This window comes from Zootoca vivipara, chromosome 11, assembly GCF_963506605.1.
Source record: "Zootoca vivipara chromosome 11, rZooViv1.1, whole genome shotgun sequence".
NCBI lineage: Eukaryota > Metazoa > Chordata > Lepidosauria > Squamata > Lacertidae > Zootoca > Zootoca vivipara.
Genome location: NC_083286.1, coordinates 27,801,852 through 27,815,548, shown reverse-complemented (window position 1 = coordinate 27,815,548; position 13,697 = coordinate 27,801,852). Strand labels below are relative to the sequence as shown.

The 13,697-nt window shown below is 41.2% G+C and overlaps 2 protein-coding genes across 3 annotated transcripts in view; both read right to left on the bottom strand.

Moving 5' to 3' along the window:
• Positions 1 to 11,650, bottom strand: part of ARB2A (ARB2 cotranscriptional regulator A) — a 206,293-nt gene extending 194,643 nt beyond the window's left edge. Inside the window, exons 1-3 of one of the 2 annotated variants that reach the window (XM_035099875.2) lie at positions 11,533 to 11,650; positions 8,757 to 8,858; positions 3,531 to 3,631 (exon numbers count right to left, since the gene is read on the bottom strand). In XM_035099875.2, the coding sequence (XP_034955766.1) occupies positions 3,531 to 3,631; positions 8,757 to 8,858; positions 11,533 to 11,638 (309 nt within the window). In that variant the 5' untranslated portion in view covers positions 11,639 to 11,650. Of the gene's footprint in view, positions 1 to 3,530; positions 3,632 to 8,756; positions 8,859 to 11,447 lie in introns of both variants that reach the window. The other variant, XM_060280200.1, reaches the window with a different exon arrangement.
• KIAA0825 (KIAA0825 ortholog) overlaps positions 11,533 to 13,697 on the bottom strand; it is a 191,411-nt gene continuing 189,246 nt past the window's right edge. The window contains exon 20 of the mRNA XM_060280189.1: positions 11,533 to 11,656. Within this exon, the coding sequence (XP_060136172.1) occupies positions 11,638 to 11,656 (19 nt within the window). The 3' untranslated portion in view covers positions 11,533 to 11,637. The remainder of the gene's footprint in view (positions 11,657 to 13,697) is intronic.

Here is a 13,697-nt window from a genome sequence, read left to right as displayed (position 1 = left end):
TAGTCATAAAATAAGCCAGGGCAGGATTTTAAAACTTTGTAAAATATAAGACATACCCCGAAAATAAGCCATAGGTCTACCTGCAGTGCCGCGCCGGATCGAGGAGGTTCTTCTATCCTACTGCCTTTTAGACTGTGGCCTGCTGGCAGCCTGCCGGGTCAGCACCGATCAGCGTCACGCTGAGCACTGGATCGAGGAAGCGGCCTGCAGGGTCGGCGCCCAGCAGCGCCGCACGGAACATCACCTCCTCTATCCAGCACGGCGCTGCTGGACGCTGACTCTGCAGACCCGATCGAGAAGGCGGCCTGCTGGATTGAGGAGGTGGTGTTCCGTGTGACGTTGCTGGGCGCTGCCCCTGCAGGCCGCTTCCTCAATCCAGTGCTCAGCGCGGCGCTGATTGGCGCCGACCCGGCAGGCCGCCGGATCAAGGAAGGTGCGCCGCCGGGGCGACTGGCGGTGGCGGGAGCCCTGCTGCCGTAATATTGTGGGCCGCATGGCCCGAGGCAGAGTGGCAGCGGGAGGCAGAGCGGTGGCGGGGTGACTGACGGCGGCGGGAGCCGCGCCGCCGGAAGCCGCGCCGCCGGAACGTTGTGGCCTGAGGCAGAGCGGTGGCCAGAGGCCCGCTGGCCCTTCCGCACCGCCGACGTGACGGGCGGCGGCGGGAGCCCTGCTGGCCCCGTCCGCCTTCTGTGCGCAACAAAAAAGTGAGCCAAAACCTGGCGCGCAGCTCAAGCACGGGACGAGGGGCACGATGAAGCAGCCCCACCCCACCCCCTGCAGAGTCTCCGGAGTCAGATCCCTCGGCAGGATCACTTCCCGCCCCCACTGCTTAGAAGGAGCTGCCGGTGGAGCGCAGGGAACCTGGAGGGGTGGCGAGGAGGGCAACCTGCCCGTCTGCCTGCCTCCCTCTCTTAACTGTTGTAACTTGGCAAAGAGGTTTCCCACCTCATCGTCATTGCAGGCAGGCAGCCACTTTAGAGGGGAGGAGCACGAGGAAGCGGGGAGGGGGGAGTTAATTAATGTTCAGAGAGTTAGCTTGGGAAGGGGACAAAGGGAAGGCTTTACAAGCGTCGCGAACGGGGAGATATTCTATTTGGAAGAGGAATCCGTCCTCTCGCTTTTTTTTCAGCAAGGCGTCCCAATGCAACGGCTTGAGTATCTCCTCTTTTACGTTGCAATCTGTGCCAACTTTTGCAACTGATAGGGCTCCATTGCCGGCACCCAGAGCGGATCTATCTATAGACAGTTCTTGCTTCATAAAACCCAAGTCTTGTAGTGCCGTAAATAAAAAAATAAGACATCCCCTGAAAATAAGACACCGTGTGGTTTTTTGAGGAAAAAAAGTTATAAGACGGTGTCTTAAAAAAGGGGAAACACGGTAGTGATGTATGGAAGTGAGAGCTGGACCATAAAGAAGGCTGATCGCCAAAGAATTGATGCTTTTGAATTATGGTGCTGGAGGAGACTCTTGAGAGTCCCATGGACTGCAAGAAGATCAAACCTATCCATTCTGAAGGAAATCAGCCCTGAGTGCTCACTGAAAGGACAGATCGTGAAGCTGTGGCTCCAATACTTTGGCCACCTCATGAGAAGAGAAGACTCCCTGGAAAAGACCCTGATGTTGGGAAAGATTGAGGGCACAAGGAGAAGGGGACGACAGAGGACGAGATGGTTGGACAGTGTTCTTGAAGCTACCAACATGAGTCTGACCAAACTGCGGGAGGCAGTGGAAGATGCCAGGCACTCCTGCCTGGCCTGCTCTGGTCCATGAGGTCACAAAGAGTCAGAAACGACTAAACAACAACAACCCCGAATATTGGCTTAGTCAATAAATGGTCAAACTAAGAAAACACTGAACATAAGAAATTGAACATGTAAATGTATCAAAGCTGTATGAGAGAACTCTCTGGAATAAGAAATTGAGCATTGTGGCCTAAGCCAAGATAAGAGGTTTCATATGAATTTGAATGTATTAAACATTACAGAAAGCAGAAAGAGAAATTACTGAAGAAGCCCGAAACTCTTCATGGGCGAAACAGGTGACAAACACCGGCAGCCTGTCTAATCTGTGTGCACTCCGGTTGATACTTCGTTCAACCTGTTGCTACTTTGCTGACCGCTACAGGAGCCTGACAAACAGAGCCTCAAAGACCATAAAGACTGGTTTCGCCTTTTGGTATTTATTTATTTGTATATGTTATCTGGTTTTGGCTTCTGTTTCAGCGTTTGTATATTGTTCTCTTTTTGTACTAGTAATACTTGATTTAATCTTGTGCCCCTGCGTGCTGCTTGTATTGTATTGGACTTTTGAAGAAATTGGCAGCATTAGCCCATTATTTTAGTATAGGCACTCCTGCCTGGCATGCTCTAGTCCATGAGGTCACAAAGAGTCGGACACGACTAAACAACAACAACAACGACCCCTTGCCTAATGTATTCAAGCATTTAATGTATGCTTTTTAACAAACATAGCACACTAAATACAGGGCCTCTGCTAGTCCTCTCAAATTTTGGATGAAGGTGCAAAAGCAAATTTAATCAGAGAATACACAGACACAGAAAGGTTCAGAAGTTTCAAACATCATTCATGAGACATGAGATCAAGCCAAGGAAAAACAAAACAAAACAAAACAGAAACTTGGCAACATCTTGCTATCCTGGATCTTGAACTATAGGTTTTCTTGCTACACCTTTTGTATAGCAGGAAGTCTGATACATTTTTTTAAATAAAATAATAAAAAAGATAAAATGAAAGTTAGTTTTTTGAAAATCCTGAGAAAATACTACCTGTATAACATGTTGCTCAAAATACAACAAATGCTCTGTTATAAAAATCTGTGGTTAATTATGTATGTCAGTGAAAAACTACACAAAGCAAGCAGCATGCTATCCAAGAGGAATTAAATTTTGAACAGAAAAAAATAAATTATGAAAATATTATTAGTTCACAAGAAAACTTAGTATTCAGTGATTATTGTATGTGTTTACTGTTCATTTGTTAGGAATTCTACACAAATAGGACTTAGGAATAGCTGCAAGGTATCATACTGGCATGGACAACTCCACCTTATACATACTTTGTAGGTACCTTGGTGCAAGCATTTAGAGCGGGACAGCTATTTTTCCCATGGGTCAGTTTACCTCTGCTTACAAGGCCATTTATTTCCATCTTTTCCTTCAATTTAAAATACAGTGGAACCTCAGTTCCCAAACACCTCTGTTGTGGTACGTTTCGGTTCTCAAATGCTGAAAACCGGGAAGTAAATGCTTCCGTTTTCAAACATTTTTCGGGACCTGAACATGCAACACGGCTTCCACTGAGTGCAAGAAGCTCTTGCAACCAAGGGGAAGCTGCGGCTTGGTTTTCGAAAGTTTCAGAAGCTGAACGGGCTTCCGGAACTGATTTCGTTCGAGAACCAAGGTACCACTATACTGAACTTTCCCCTCTCACTCATTTAACCAAGTACAATGTTAATATGCTACACAACAAACATAAACACAGCTGTATATTGCTTGTATATAATATATACCTCTCCAAGAGCTTCATAGCGCTTTTGGTTCCATCTGTGCAAATCTTCACGGTAGTTAAAAACAAATGGCTCTCCCGTTTTTATATGTCTTAACTGTCCTTCTACAAAAGAAACAATATTAGATTTAGAACATGAGCTTTAGAAGTGGAGAGAATAGTTCACTGTGGGAAAATAAAACTGTTCACTGTGTAGGAAGTATTCATGGGTTGAATGCTGAAAACTATTAGCAAAAAGACTTCCCCATCTCCTCCTCTTCTAGAAAAGCCACTCCTGATAGCTGGAGGACCTTTCAGAAGGACCTGGGATGGGACATGAGTGAGTGCTGGGCAAAGGGTAATCAGGAAAATCTGACAAAACAACCTTGCAGAATACAGGTTGAGAAGCTGAAGAGGGTATGAAACTCCCTACGGTGAGCATCCTTCCAATTCTCAGAATCTAATTCCATGAGGACATTCAAAGAAAATGGGCAATACTATAATAAGCACACAATTCTAGATTAGATTCAGAGCAGGTATAGGAAGACCCAGAGAAAATTAAATGCTTTACAAAAATAAAAATAAAAATGCAGCATATTTCCCCAAAGTTGAATTTCACATATAAGATTTAATAATTAAGGAAGCCATCCTGATCCAAATCTGAATACCATGCTAATATTGAACACTATGGATCTCAGACTATAGGGCAATGTTCACAATGCTATTGTATCAATTAGCAATGTGCATAAAGGTAAAGGGACCCCTGACCATTAGGTCCAGTCGTGTCCGACTCTGGGGTTGTGCGCTCATCTCGTATTATTGGCCGAGGGAGCCGGCGTATAGCTTCCAGGTCATGTGGCCAGCATGACAAAGCCACTTCTGGCAAACCAGAGCAGCACACAGAAATGCCGTTTACCTTCCCGCTGTAGCGGATCCTATTTATCTACTTGCATTTTGACGTGCTTTCGAACTGCTAGGTTGACAGGAGCTGGGACCAAGCAACAGGAGCTCACCCCATCGCGGGGATTCGAACCGCCGACCTTCTGATAGGCAAGCCCTAGGTTCTGTGGTTTAACCCACAACGCCACCCATGTCCCATATCAATTAGCAATGTGCATAGCATATACTAATGTTTTCCTACATCTTTGTATCTTGAAAAAAAGTGTGAAGCAGCTAGGCAAAAAAGTCACTTAACTGACACGCTGCATTTAAATGGGAAAACAAGTACAGGTGGAATATAAGAAGTCTCATAATATGGGAATACTATAATTACATTAGCTTTGTGCAAATCATAACTATTTTCATGCATTACTGTTCTCTTCAGATGGTACCTAATTACTGATAATATCAAAGTAGGTTAATACATGACAAGATAAGTTCAAGGATCAAAGGAAATGCAAAAATAGTAGAGAGCAGAAATGCTAGAAACTGCCAAATGTTTTCTCTGAAAAAACATTTTAGTCACAATGAATTTTTTTTGGGGGGGGGGAGATCATTAAAAGAGTATCTAAGACTTATTTCTTCAATATCCTGAAATATCTGAATGTAAAAGCAGGGTTTAAATTACTAGAAATTATCTTAATGGGAAAGATAAAGGTTAATTATATTTTTTTCTTTGCCCCAGCAAAGACAGTTTTGTACATGAAAGTCTTTTTTATTATTTGCTTGGAAAAGTCTTGAAGCCTCAAAATAAGTGAGAACTTTCTGTTATCTGCAGTATCTCTGCCTCTGAATATACTAATTACTAGTGTGAATAGCTAGAAATCAAAGCAGTTTTCTTTCTCAGCCCTGTCATTACCTCAGTTTCAATGTACTGTTCCCAATTAGTAACCTCCAGGGGGAATGATCCTCCCCAACTTCACATCCAATATCTCAGGTCCCATTATCCCTTTCTTCATGGCATAACCATACTCTATGCTTTGTCCAAGGCTTCTAATATTTAAAAATTTTAAATGCTCAGTTTCTATGCTCATTTTTAAGGCTGGTTATTGGTGAAGTTCCTCTCTCCCTAAGGAAATCACAGCATATTGTCTAGTAAGAATTGTAGTGTGTTTTCAAGTTCTCTTAAGTGTCATTGAAACATCACCTACTAAAATTTTATTATTGCTTTGCGAATCAGAATAAGACACACCCCCTTTCCTCCAAATACAGAAACATAATCAATAGTCAAAATGCATTAGTGCACACATGAAAAATCCAGCCAAACATGCCAATTTGATGGCAGTAGGAACAGGGATGTGTTCATGTGACCTTAACAATTCTACTCAAAGTCTATATCATACATTCATATTCAGATTTCGAGTCATCTTAGCAATCAGACCTACACTATTAAATGTGCACTCTAGAAAGGAAACAGTAGAGATTGTACTGCTCTAAAAATAAGAAGCTGAAAAGTAAAAGTTGAACCACTCCTTTCAAATAGCATCACTTTCATGACACTTTTAGTTTCTAAGTATCTTCCTATGAAAGTCATCAGGGTATTAAAAAGCTAAGTGTTGCATAAATGACTACATTTAAAGAAAAGCTTTTCCCCATAAAATTGGACGGTATGAGACAGTATTAAGAAGCTCAAGGTTTTGGATTGTTTTCTTATTCGGAATATGGGAACTACTTCATGTCAGCTTTCCTCTTGGAACTTGCTTACTGCATCAAATCTCAAGACCTGGACCAGATGCAATACCAGAGATTAAAAATAAATATATACAGAAGTGCTTTTAAACTAGCTTAAGGACAGGACAGTACAGGCTTAAGACAGGCCTCTTTGGTATACATAGCCTTAGAAAGTATGCAGTGTCTCCTAGTATGGTAGGAAATGAAGAAGGGGCTTTTTCTGCCAAGGCCAGAGCTTCACAGGCTTACCCTTTTAGGGCTTGTCTGACTGAGACTTTAGTCTCCTGATTAACTGACCATTAGGAATCCAAAAAAGCCCATTAGGACATCTGCTTAACAACCTATTAAGTCTAAGATAAGTTACACAGAAGGCAGAAGACTCTTTTTATAGGGTGGTAAGAGTCTTTTGGATTAGTTCAGTGACTATACAATTCTCCCAGGCTTAAGGCTGAGGAACTTTCCTGAGCCAGGCCCTTGGGCTAGCTAGCATGGACTGCACAATTCCACTTCAAAGTTGGGCAACTTATGGCTGACAACATCAAAGCCTTAATCAGTTTCCTAAACAAAAGCAATTAAAAAGTTTTTTAAATTCATGAAACAGTTCTTGGGTGTGTTTTGTACTTTTAAATGTAAATTTAAACCATGGACGAATTATAAACTTGTTGAACATGACCACACAACAGCTCAATTTAAGCAGCAGAAAAATAATTGAACCCTTGCAAGACTACATGCGTAAAGTCTAAGGTGACAATCTTGCCTTTTACAGTGTTCCAAAAATCTGGCTTCCACATGAGATCTAATACAAAGTATGATGAAAACCACTTAAGATTTTGCCTCTAGGGGCAACTCTGAGACTTGCATGCTTTGTATTCTTAAAGAGTAAGCAGCAGCATAAATTGCCATTACTCCAACCATCTTCTAATAGCACAGGAATTTTGTTGCAAACAAAAAACTCTCTTAACTTGTGGAATGCTCTCCCCAGGGAGGTTCAGCTGGTGCCTTCATTATACACCTTTAGACACCAAGCAAAAATGTTTTTCAACCAGGCCTTTTACTGATTAACATCCTATACCCTTTTAAATGTGTTTGTGGAAGGGTGAGCGGGGGTAGGGTATATTGATTTGTGTTTTTATCTTGTATTTTTATGTTGTGGACCACCCTGAGATCTACAGATAAAGGGCTATATACAAACTTCATAAAATAAACAAATAAACAAACAAATAACTTCCAAAAGCTTCTTCATTTATTTCCATAGAGTGAGCAATTGCATGCATGCAAAGCTAGACATAGGTCAGGTTCATGGCAACTCTGGAAACAATTCTCATTAAAATCAGCAAGAATTGCTATGAGCTATGTATGAGATCATAGCTGCTATGACAGCACAGTATCCTGATTCCAAATATATTGCAAAGTAATACATTACATAGTAAAGGTAAAGGAACCCCTGACCATTAGGTGCAGTTGTGACAGACTCTGGGGTTGCGGCGCTCATCTCGCGTTATTGGCCGAGGGAACCGGTGTACAGCTTCCAAGTCATGTGGCCAGCATGACAAAGCCGCTTCTGGCGAACCAGAGCAGCACACGGAAATACTGTTTACTTTCCCGCTGTAGCGGTACCTATTCATCTACTTGCAATTTGACATGCTTTCGAAATGCTAGGTTGGCAGGAGCGGGGACCAAGCAATGGGAGCTCACCCCGTCGCAGGGATTCGAACCGCCAACCTTCTGATCGGAAAGCCCTAGGCTCTGTGGTTTAACCCACAGCGCCACCCGCACCCCAGGCCATTACATAGTAATATATAGTAAATAAGAATAAGAATAAGAATGATGGTGTTGGATTTGTTATTATTTCGCCCACTATCTTTTCAGCTGCTCTTATTTTAAATGTAAAATAATTCCTTGAGTCCCTGTCATGGAAAAATGTTGGGTATAAATATATAAGAACAACAACAAACACTGAAGTTAAGCAGGCTACCTACAAACTAACATGTTAGAAAAGTGTTTCCCAAAGTGGGCGGTACCACCCCCTGGGGGGCAATGAGATTACTTACGGGGTACTAGTAGGCAAGAGCATGGCAGGGAGGTGCTCGGTGTGCAAATGACTATCAGACTTGGGAAAGTTGATATCACTAGATCAAGTTAATCAATTTTATTGAATTAGAATTTTGAGTAAATGTGAAATTACTTGTTACTGTACAGTACTGCTTTTATTGTGCTATTATCTTTCTTAATGGGTCGTGAAAACCACTATTCTGAATAAGGCTTTTGATGGTGTTTTGTAGGGGGCACTGATGATGAGTTTACAGAACCAAGAGGGCAGTGGCCTGAAAAAGCTTGGGAACCATTGCATTAGAAAAAATTGAATAAAAATTTTCAATGAGGCACTACTACCATTCTGAGCGACTGTGTTCCTATGTTTAGAATGGCCCAAGGAAAGATTACAGCAATATAAAATGTGTTATTTGTGATCAGATGAAAACAGGATGTATTTGAATATGTGAGACTATTACTTTAGTTGCATTGTTTAAAACAGTTGTACAAAGAAATCAGACTCAAACAGCAAGCTATGAATCAAAGTTATGGGGGGAAATATTAATATTCAATCACTTCTAAATGAGTTCTAACAGCATTCATTACTTACTTTCATTAAAAGCATATTCAAATCCTTCAAGTGTATCAGGAAACTCAAGAGGTGGCTCATCTTTTTTCATTAGTTCATCCAAGTCTATTCTAGACAACAAATCTGAAAAAGGGTGGGGAAGAAATTTGTCTTTCTGTAGACTGCAAATTCAGTTAATTACTCACCCTTCTTTTTCAAGTGTCATTTTTTAAAAAAATGTATTCCAGAATACATTGAACAAGTTTTTATTTGGAGTTCAGTACTCCTTTGAATAACATATAATATTAGATTAAGCTGGACAATTATTAATCCATCCCAACAACAGGCTTCTACATACATAGATCATTTGATCATACCAAGAGGAACCAGCAGCAAAGTGTTGCAGTGTATCATCATGCCCAACTTCAGGTTTTCCTCAAAGATCAGTTGTTACCTCCCTCTTCTTTCTCAGTTGACTCATTTTGGCTCCATATCTGTCAACACTCACCAACTAAGTTTGCTATTGGAGGGAGTGATAATTCAAGAGTAACTGAAGCAATGTGAAGGCTATTAGAGACAACAATGAAGTACTTTTGAATAAAACTTACTTAGAAACTGTCCAACTTTTCATTTCTACTATTCTTGTAATTTCAAAATCAAGACAGTACAGTCTTCTACGTTGCCAAAGGGCATATGGTAACACATCAGAAATGTTTTCCGAGGAATCTGTTATTTTGGGGGGGAAGCAGCAGAGGTTTCCTCACTCCTATTTACAGAATGATGCTACCCCAAACTAATCCTTACTGGGCAGAAAAAGGATCAATCACTATAAAATGTTGCTTTGCTGTGGAAAGCACATGGAACATAGTGAATTTATGCCAGTGGAAAGTATTGTTGGCATAACCACTAATCTGGAAGGACGTTGTCAGAGCAAACAGAAACATGTGAAGTTAGTAATGTGATAGTGGGTGATGGCTTAGCTCAGATCTGATCATCAAACCAAGTGTTAGTCCTACACACCAAAACGGCAAAAATACCCAGCCCACTTAGTAAGTAGCAGGTCCACATGAATAATCCAGAGGTCTACATGCTGAACCCATACACTAAGTTATTATTTGCTGTTCTTATAAATAGTGGGCCATAGAAGCATCTAATGTGGGTGGGGACACAGTGAGCTCTTCCTAGGAGTGTGTTTCAGCATTCACTTGGGGAGAAGGCTTTGACCAGGTTGTTGGAAAGCACAGAGCAATTTCTGCAGTCACACTTTGCCTGGTGTCTTCTGTATAGTTGTATTATCAGATATTACCAGTCACAATATTGTGATTGGTAGATGACAGTGGAGTTGCAAAAGATGAGGTTTAAGCAATAGCCAATCACTCTGTACTGTTTTGTTTCTGTTACTTTTGCTTTGCTTTTTGCACCAGTGCTGAAGCATAAAATTTCACATACTGTACACTATGCAATCACAAGTGTGGCTTATTTGTAACTTAAGAAATATTTGGGGCAGGGAAGGAGAGAAAAGCATTTGCTTTTCACTATCGCATGCCAGCATGGCCCACACACTTTTCATTTCCATAGCATATGTAACAGGAAACATGGACCATATTGGTCTCATACTGACTAAAGTAAAATATGTTCAATGTGACTTGGATTCATTGACAAAATGCATCCACAATGACACATACATTGTCAGTATCAGGATGTCCATCCATTTACTCCAGATGTTCATGTACAAGAAATTGGATCCAGAGAACTTTGCTCATGCAAGGGAGGACACATATTCCCACCCCCCTTCTCACATTTCTCCATGCTCACTATTATAATCTGAAACCAGTTTTGTTATGGCATTATTGTAAGCTTAGAGACTCTGGGAGACAGTCAGCTACGTTTTGCTCAGAACAGACCCACTGGAATTAATAAACATGACTATGGTCAATTAGTTTCATTTGGTCTACTCTGAGTAAAACTTAGTTGAATACCACTCATTACTTTTTCAGCAGACATCGGTCTGCAGTATTATTCTGATGTCCACATTAACAAGATGCCACCAAGTGCATCAAGGGTCCCTGCTTCAACCTGGCACCTTGTAGAGATCCCATTTTACCTCTAATATGCCCCAAATACCTCTGTGCCATCTCACTTCACCTCTGGATATGCCTGACTACAATGCACACCACTGAATCTAGGCTCTAAGACAGGCATCCCCAAACTGCGGCCCTCCAGATGTTTTTGCCTACAACTCCCATGATCCCTAGCTAACAGGACCAGTGGTCAGGGATGATGGGAACTGTAGTCCAAAACATCTGGAGGGCTGATGTTTGGGGATGCCTGCTCTAAGAGTTTTGCAGCAATGTGAACTGGGTGTAACAATAAAAAAATTCCTTCAGTAGCACCTTAAAGACCAACTAAGTTTTTATTTTGGTATGAGCTTTCGTGTGCATGCACACTTCTTCTTCACTGTTTTAAAGAAATATTTTACTCATCATTTGGAAAATAGAATATTGTACACAACATTGTATTTTAGTTTCCCCAGATTTTCCAGTTTTTCCATTTCCGGATTTGGCAGGAAAGATTAGGGGGCACGTTGTTCACACCTCTGTATACAGGCAATAGCATTCCCACTGTGTGTATTGGCTTCCTTTTCCAGAGAAAGAAAAAAGAAACCTAGACAGGCAGTGGTAAGAAATGTATAACAGCTGAGAATGTGGGTTGCACTCATTTGCACTTGCTCACCTGTTTCACTAACCACAAAATTATAGTTCATCAGAACAAAGTCTACGGAGTGCCTATGGAGGAGAAGTTCCAAATTAATTTGTACCCTTTAATGCTGTAGTCTTCTCTTTTTCATCAGGACCTCCCTGTTGAAGTTGTGCCATGCTTATCCAAATTCTCAGCCAGATTAAAATAATGGAGGGAACATGCATCAATCTTGGGAGGATGAGCTGAAAAATAAAGTTCAGAATTTGCAGTCAGTTTGGTTCCACTTCAGAATGTGTCCTGAAAATGATCAGCAGTGTTAAACTGTATTTCATTTAATTTATTGTATCTCACCTAAGGTACTCTACCTTGCAGTCTCTAAGATAGCCAAAACAAAAAACAACATAACAATATTTCTGATATGAAACAATCCCCAAGTTAAAACCAATTACAGAAACCATTGCAACAAAAAACACAGTAATAATTCCAACACAGCAAAGCACAAACAGGAAAATGATCAGCCAAAGGCCATTTTCAACAGCCAGGCCTTTACCAGCAGCTTGAAAACATAAGAGTGACAGTACTTGGCGCACATTGTTTGGCAAGGCATTCCACAGGGTTAGAATAACCAAGCTGTGGTTGTCATTATCTGTACCTTTTAAGAGAGAGATCTGAAGAAAGGCCTCAGATGATGATCAAAACATGCTGAAAGTAACATAAGGGAAAAGATGTCCAAGTCCCAAGATGTTTGGCTTTAAATTTTAATACCAGCACCTTGAATTGAACCCCGAAACAAACTACCAGCTAATATAAGTCATAAGAAATCCACTATATGGCAATTAAAGCACCTAGCAACCATCAGTTAACATAGATGTAGCATTTTGTACAAATTGCAATTTCCAAGATAGTCTGTAAATCCAAACTGAAATCAGATAGTCTCACCACCAGCAGTACTTCTGTTTTGTCTGGATTAAGATGCAGCTTACGCCACCTTTTCCAGGCTTTTACATCTACCAACTGCCTCTTTAGAATCAAGTGAAAATTAGAGAGAGAGCTGGGTGTCATAAGCATCATGATGAGATTGTATTCAAATGTCTAGACCTTTTCTTGTAGCATGGGCACAAAATTTAAACTTGACCTTGCCAAACCCCATAAACCAAGGGGAACAGCAGCTGTTCCCCAGCAGCCACCTTCTGAGTCCTATCTGCAGGAATGAGCAGATACACATCAACACTGTACCCCAATTCCCTTCCCTTCAAGATGGTCCAGAAGGATACTGGAGTCAGTTGAAGATTCAAGAGAATAGGGTCACATTTCCCTTATCCATCTCCTGGCACAGAACATAACCAAAGGTGATCAAGAAAGTTTCCATGCCAAACCCAAGTCACAAGCCAGACTGGAAGCAATCTAGATAATCTGTTTTATCCAGAAGCTCTTGGAGCCGCTCCATAAAAGCTAAAATACTTTTTTTTAATTGAGAAAAAGATACAATATTATCTGCAAGCTGAGCTGGATTGCACCTTCCATTGGAACAGAATGTGCCTGTGCTCTAAGAGCAATGTCTTAACCCCAAGCATTCAGAGTAGGAATGAGTGTGATGCCATGCATATATACCGCGGCTTTTTGCCAGCTTCTTCTGTTAAGACTGGAAATATCCAATAAGAATTTCCATTCACAGCCACTTTCTTCTAACCTTATTTTTCAATCTTTTACCCACTCCCACTCTTCCTTGACTCTGTCCATCTCCAGTTCCACAATATCCGTGACACAAAACTGTAGTGATCTCCCATTCTGGTCACAGTTGACTGTGCTAGGCCTCAACACTTGGTTAGCTAAAGCTTGAGATCCTATAGCAGAGCAGGATCATGATAATAGCGTCAGAATTTGCACCCTGGCCTTCCACATTTTTGCCCCAACTATATCAGCTTCTTTTCCAACCTTTAAATTCTTTCTCATTCATCCAATTTGTGGGCCTCCCACAGCACACTTTTCATTGTGTAATTCATACATTAAGTAGACCTACAGGATATTTCTTCTATCTCACCTTTAGGTCCCTAAATTTCAGCCACTAACCACATACCATTTTCCTTCTGGAAACAAAAAACCATTTGTAGCATAAAATGAATTTTGTCCTTGGGGTGTGTGTTTACTACACCAGTCAATGTTAGCAGATTGGGGTAGTAAAACACCCAATTGTTTTGTCATAGGTCAGAGAAAGGTTAACAAAATGTGTTTGTGTGCCAGTAGATTAGAAGAAACCTTATTCCTCTAACCCAGGGCGGTTTT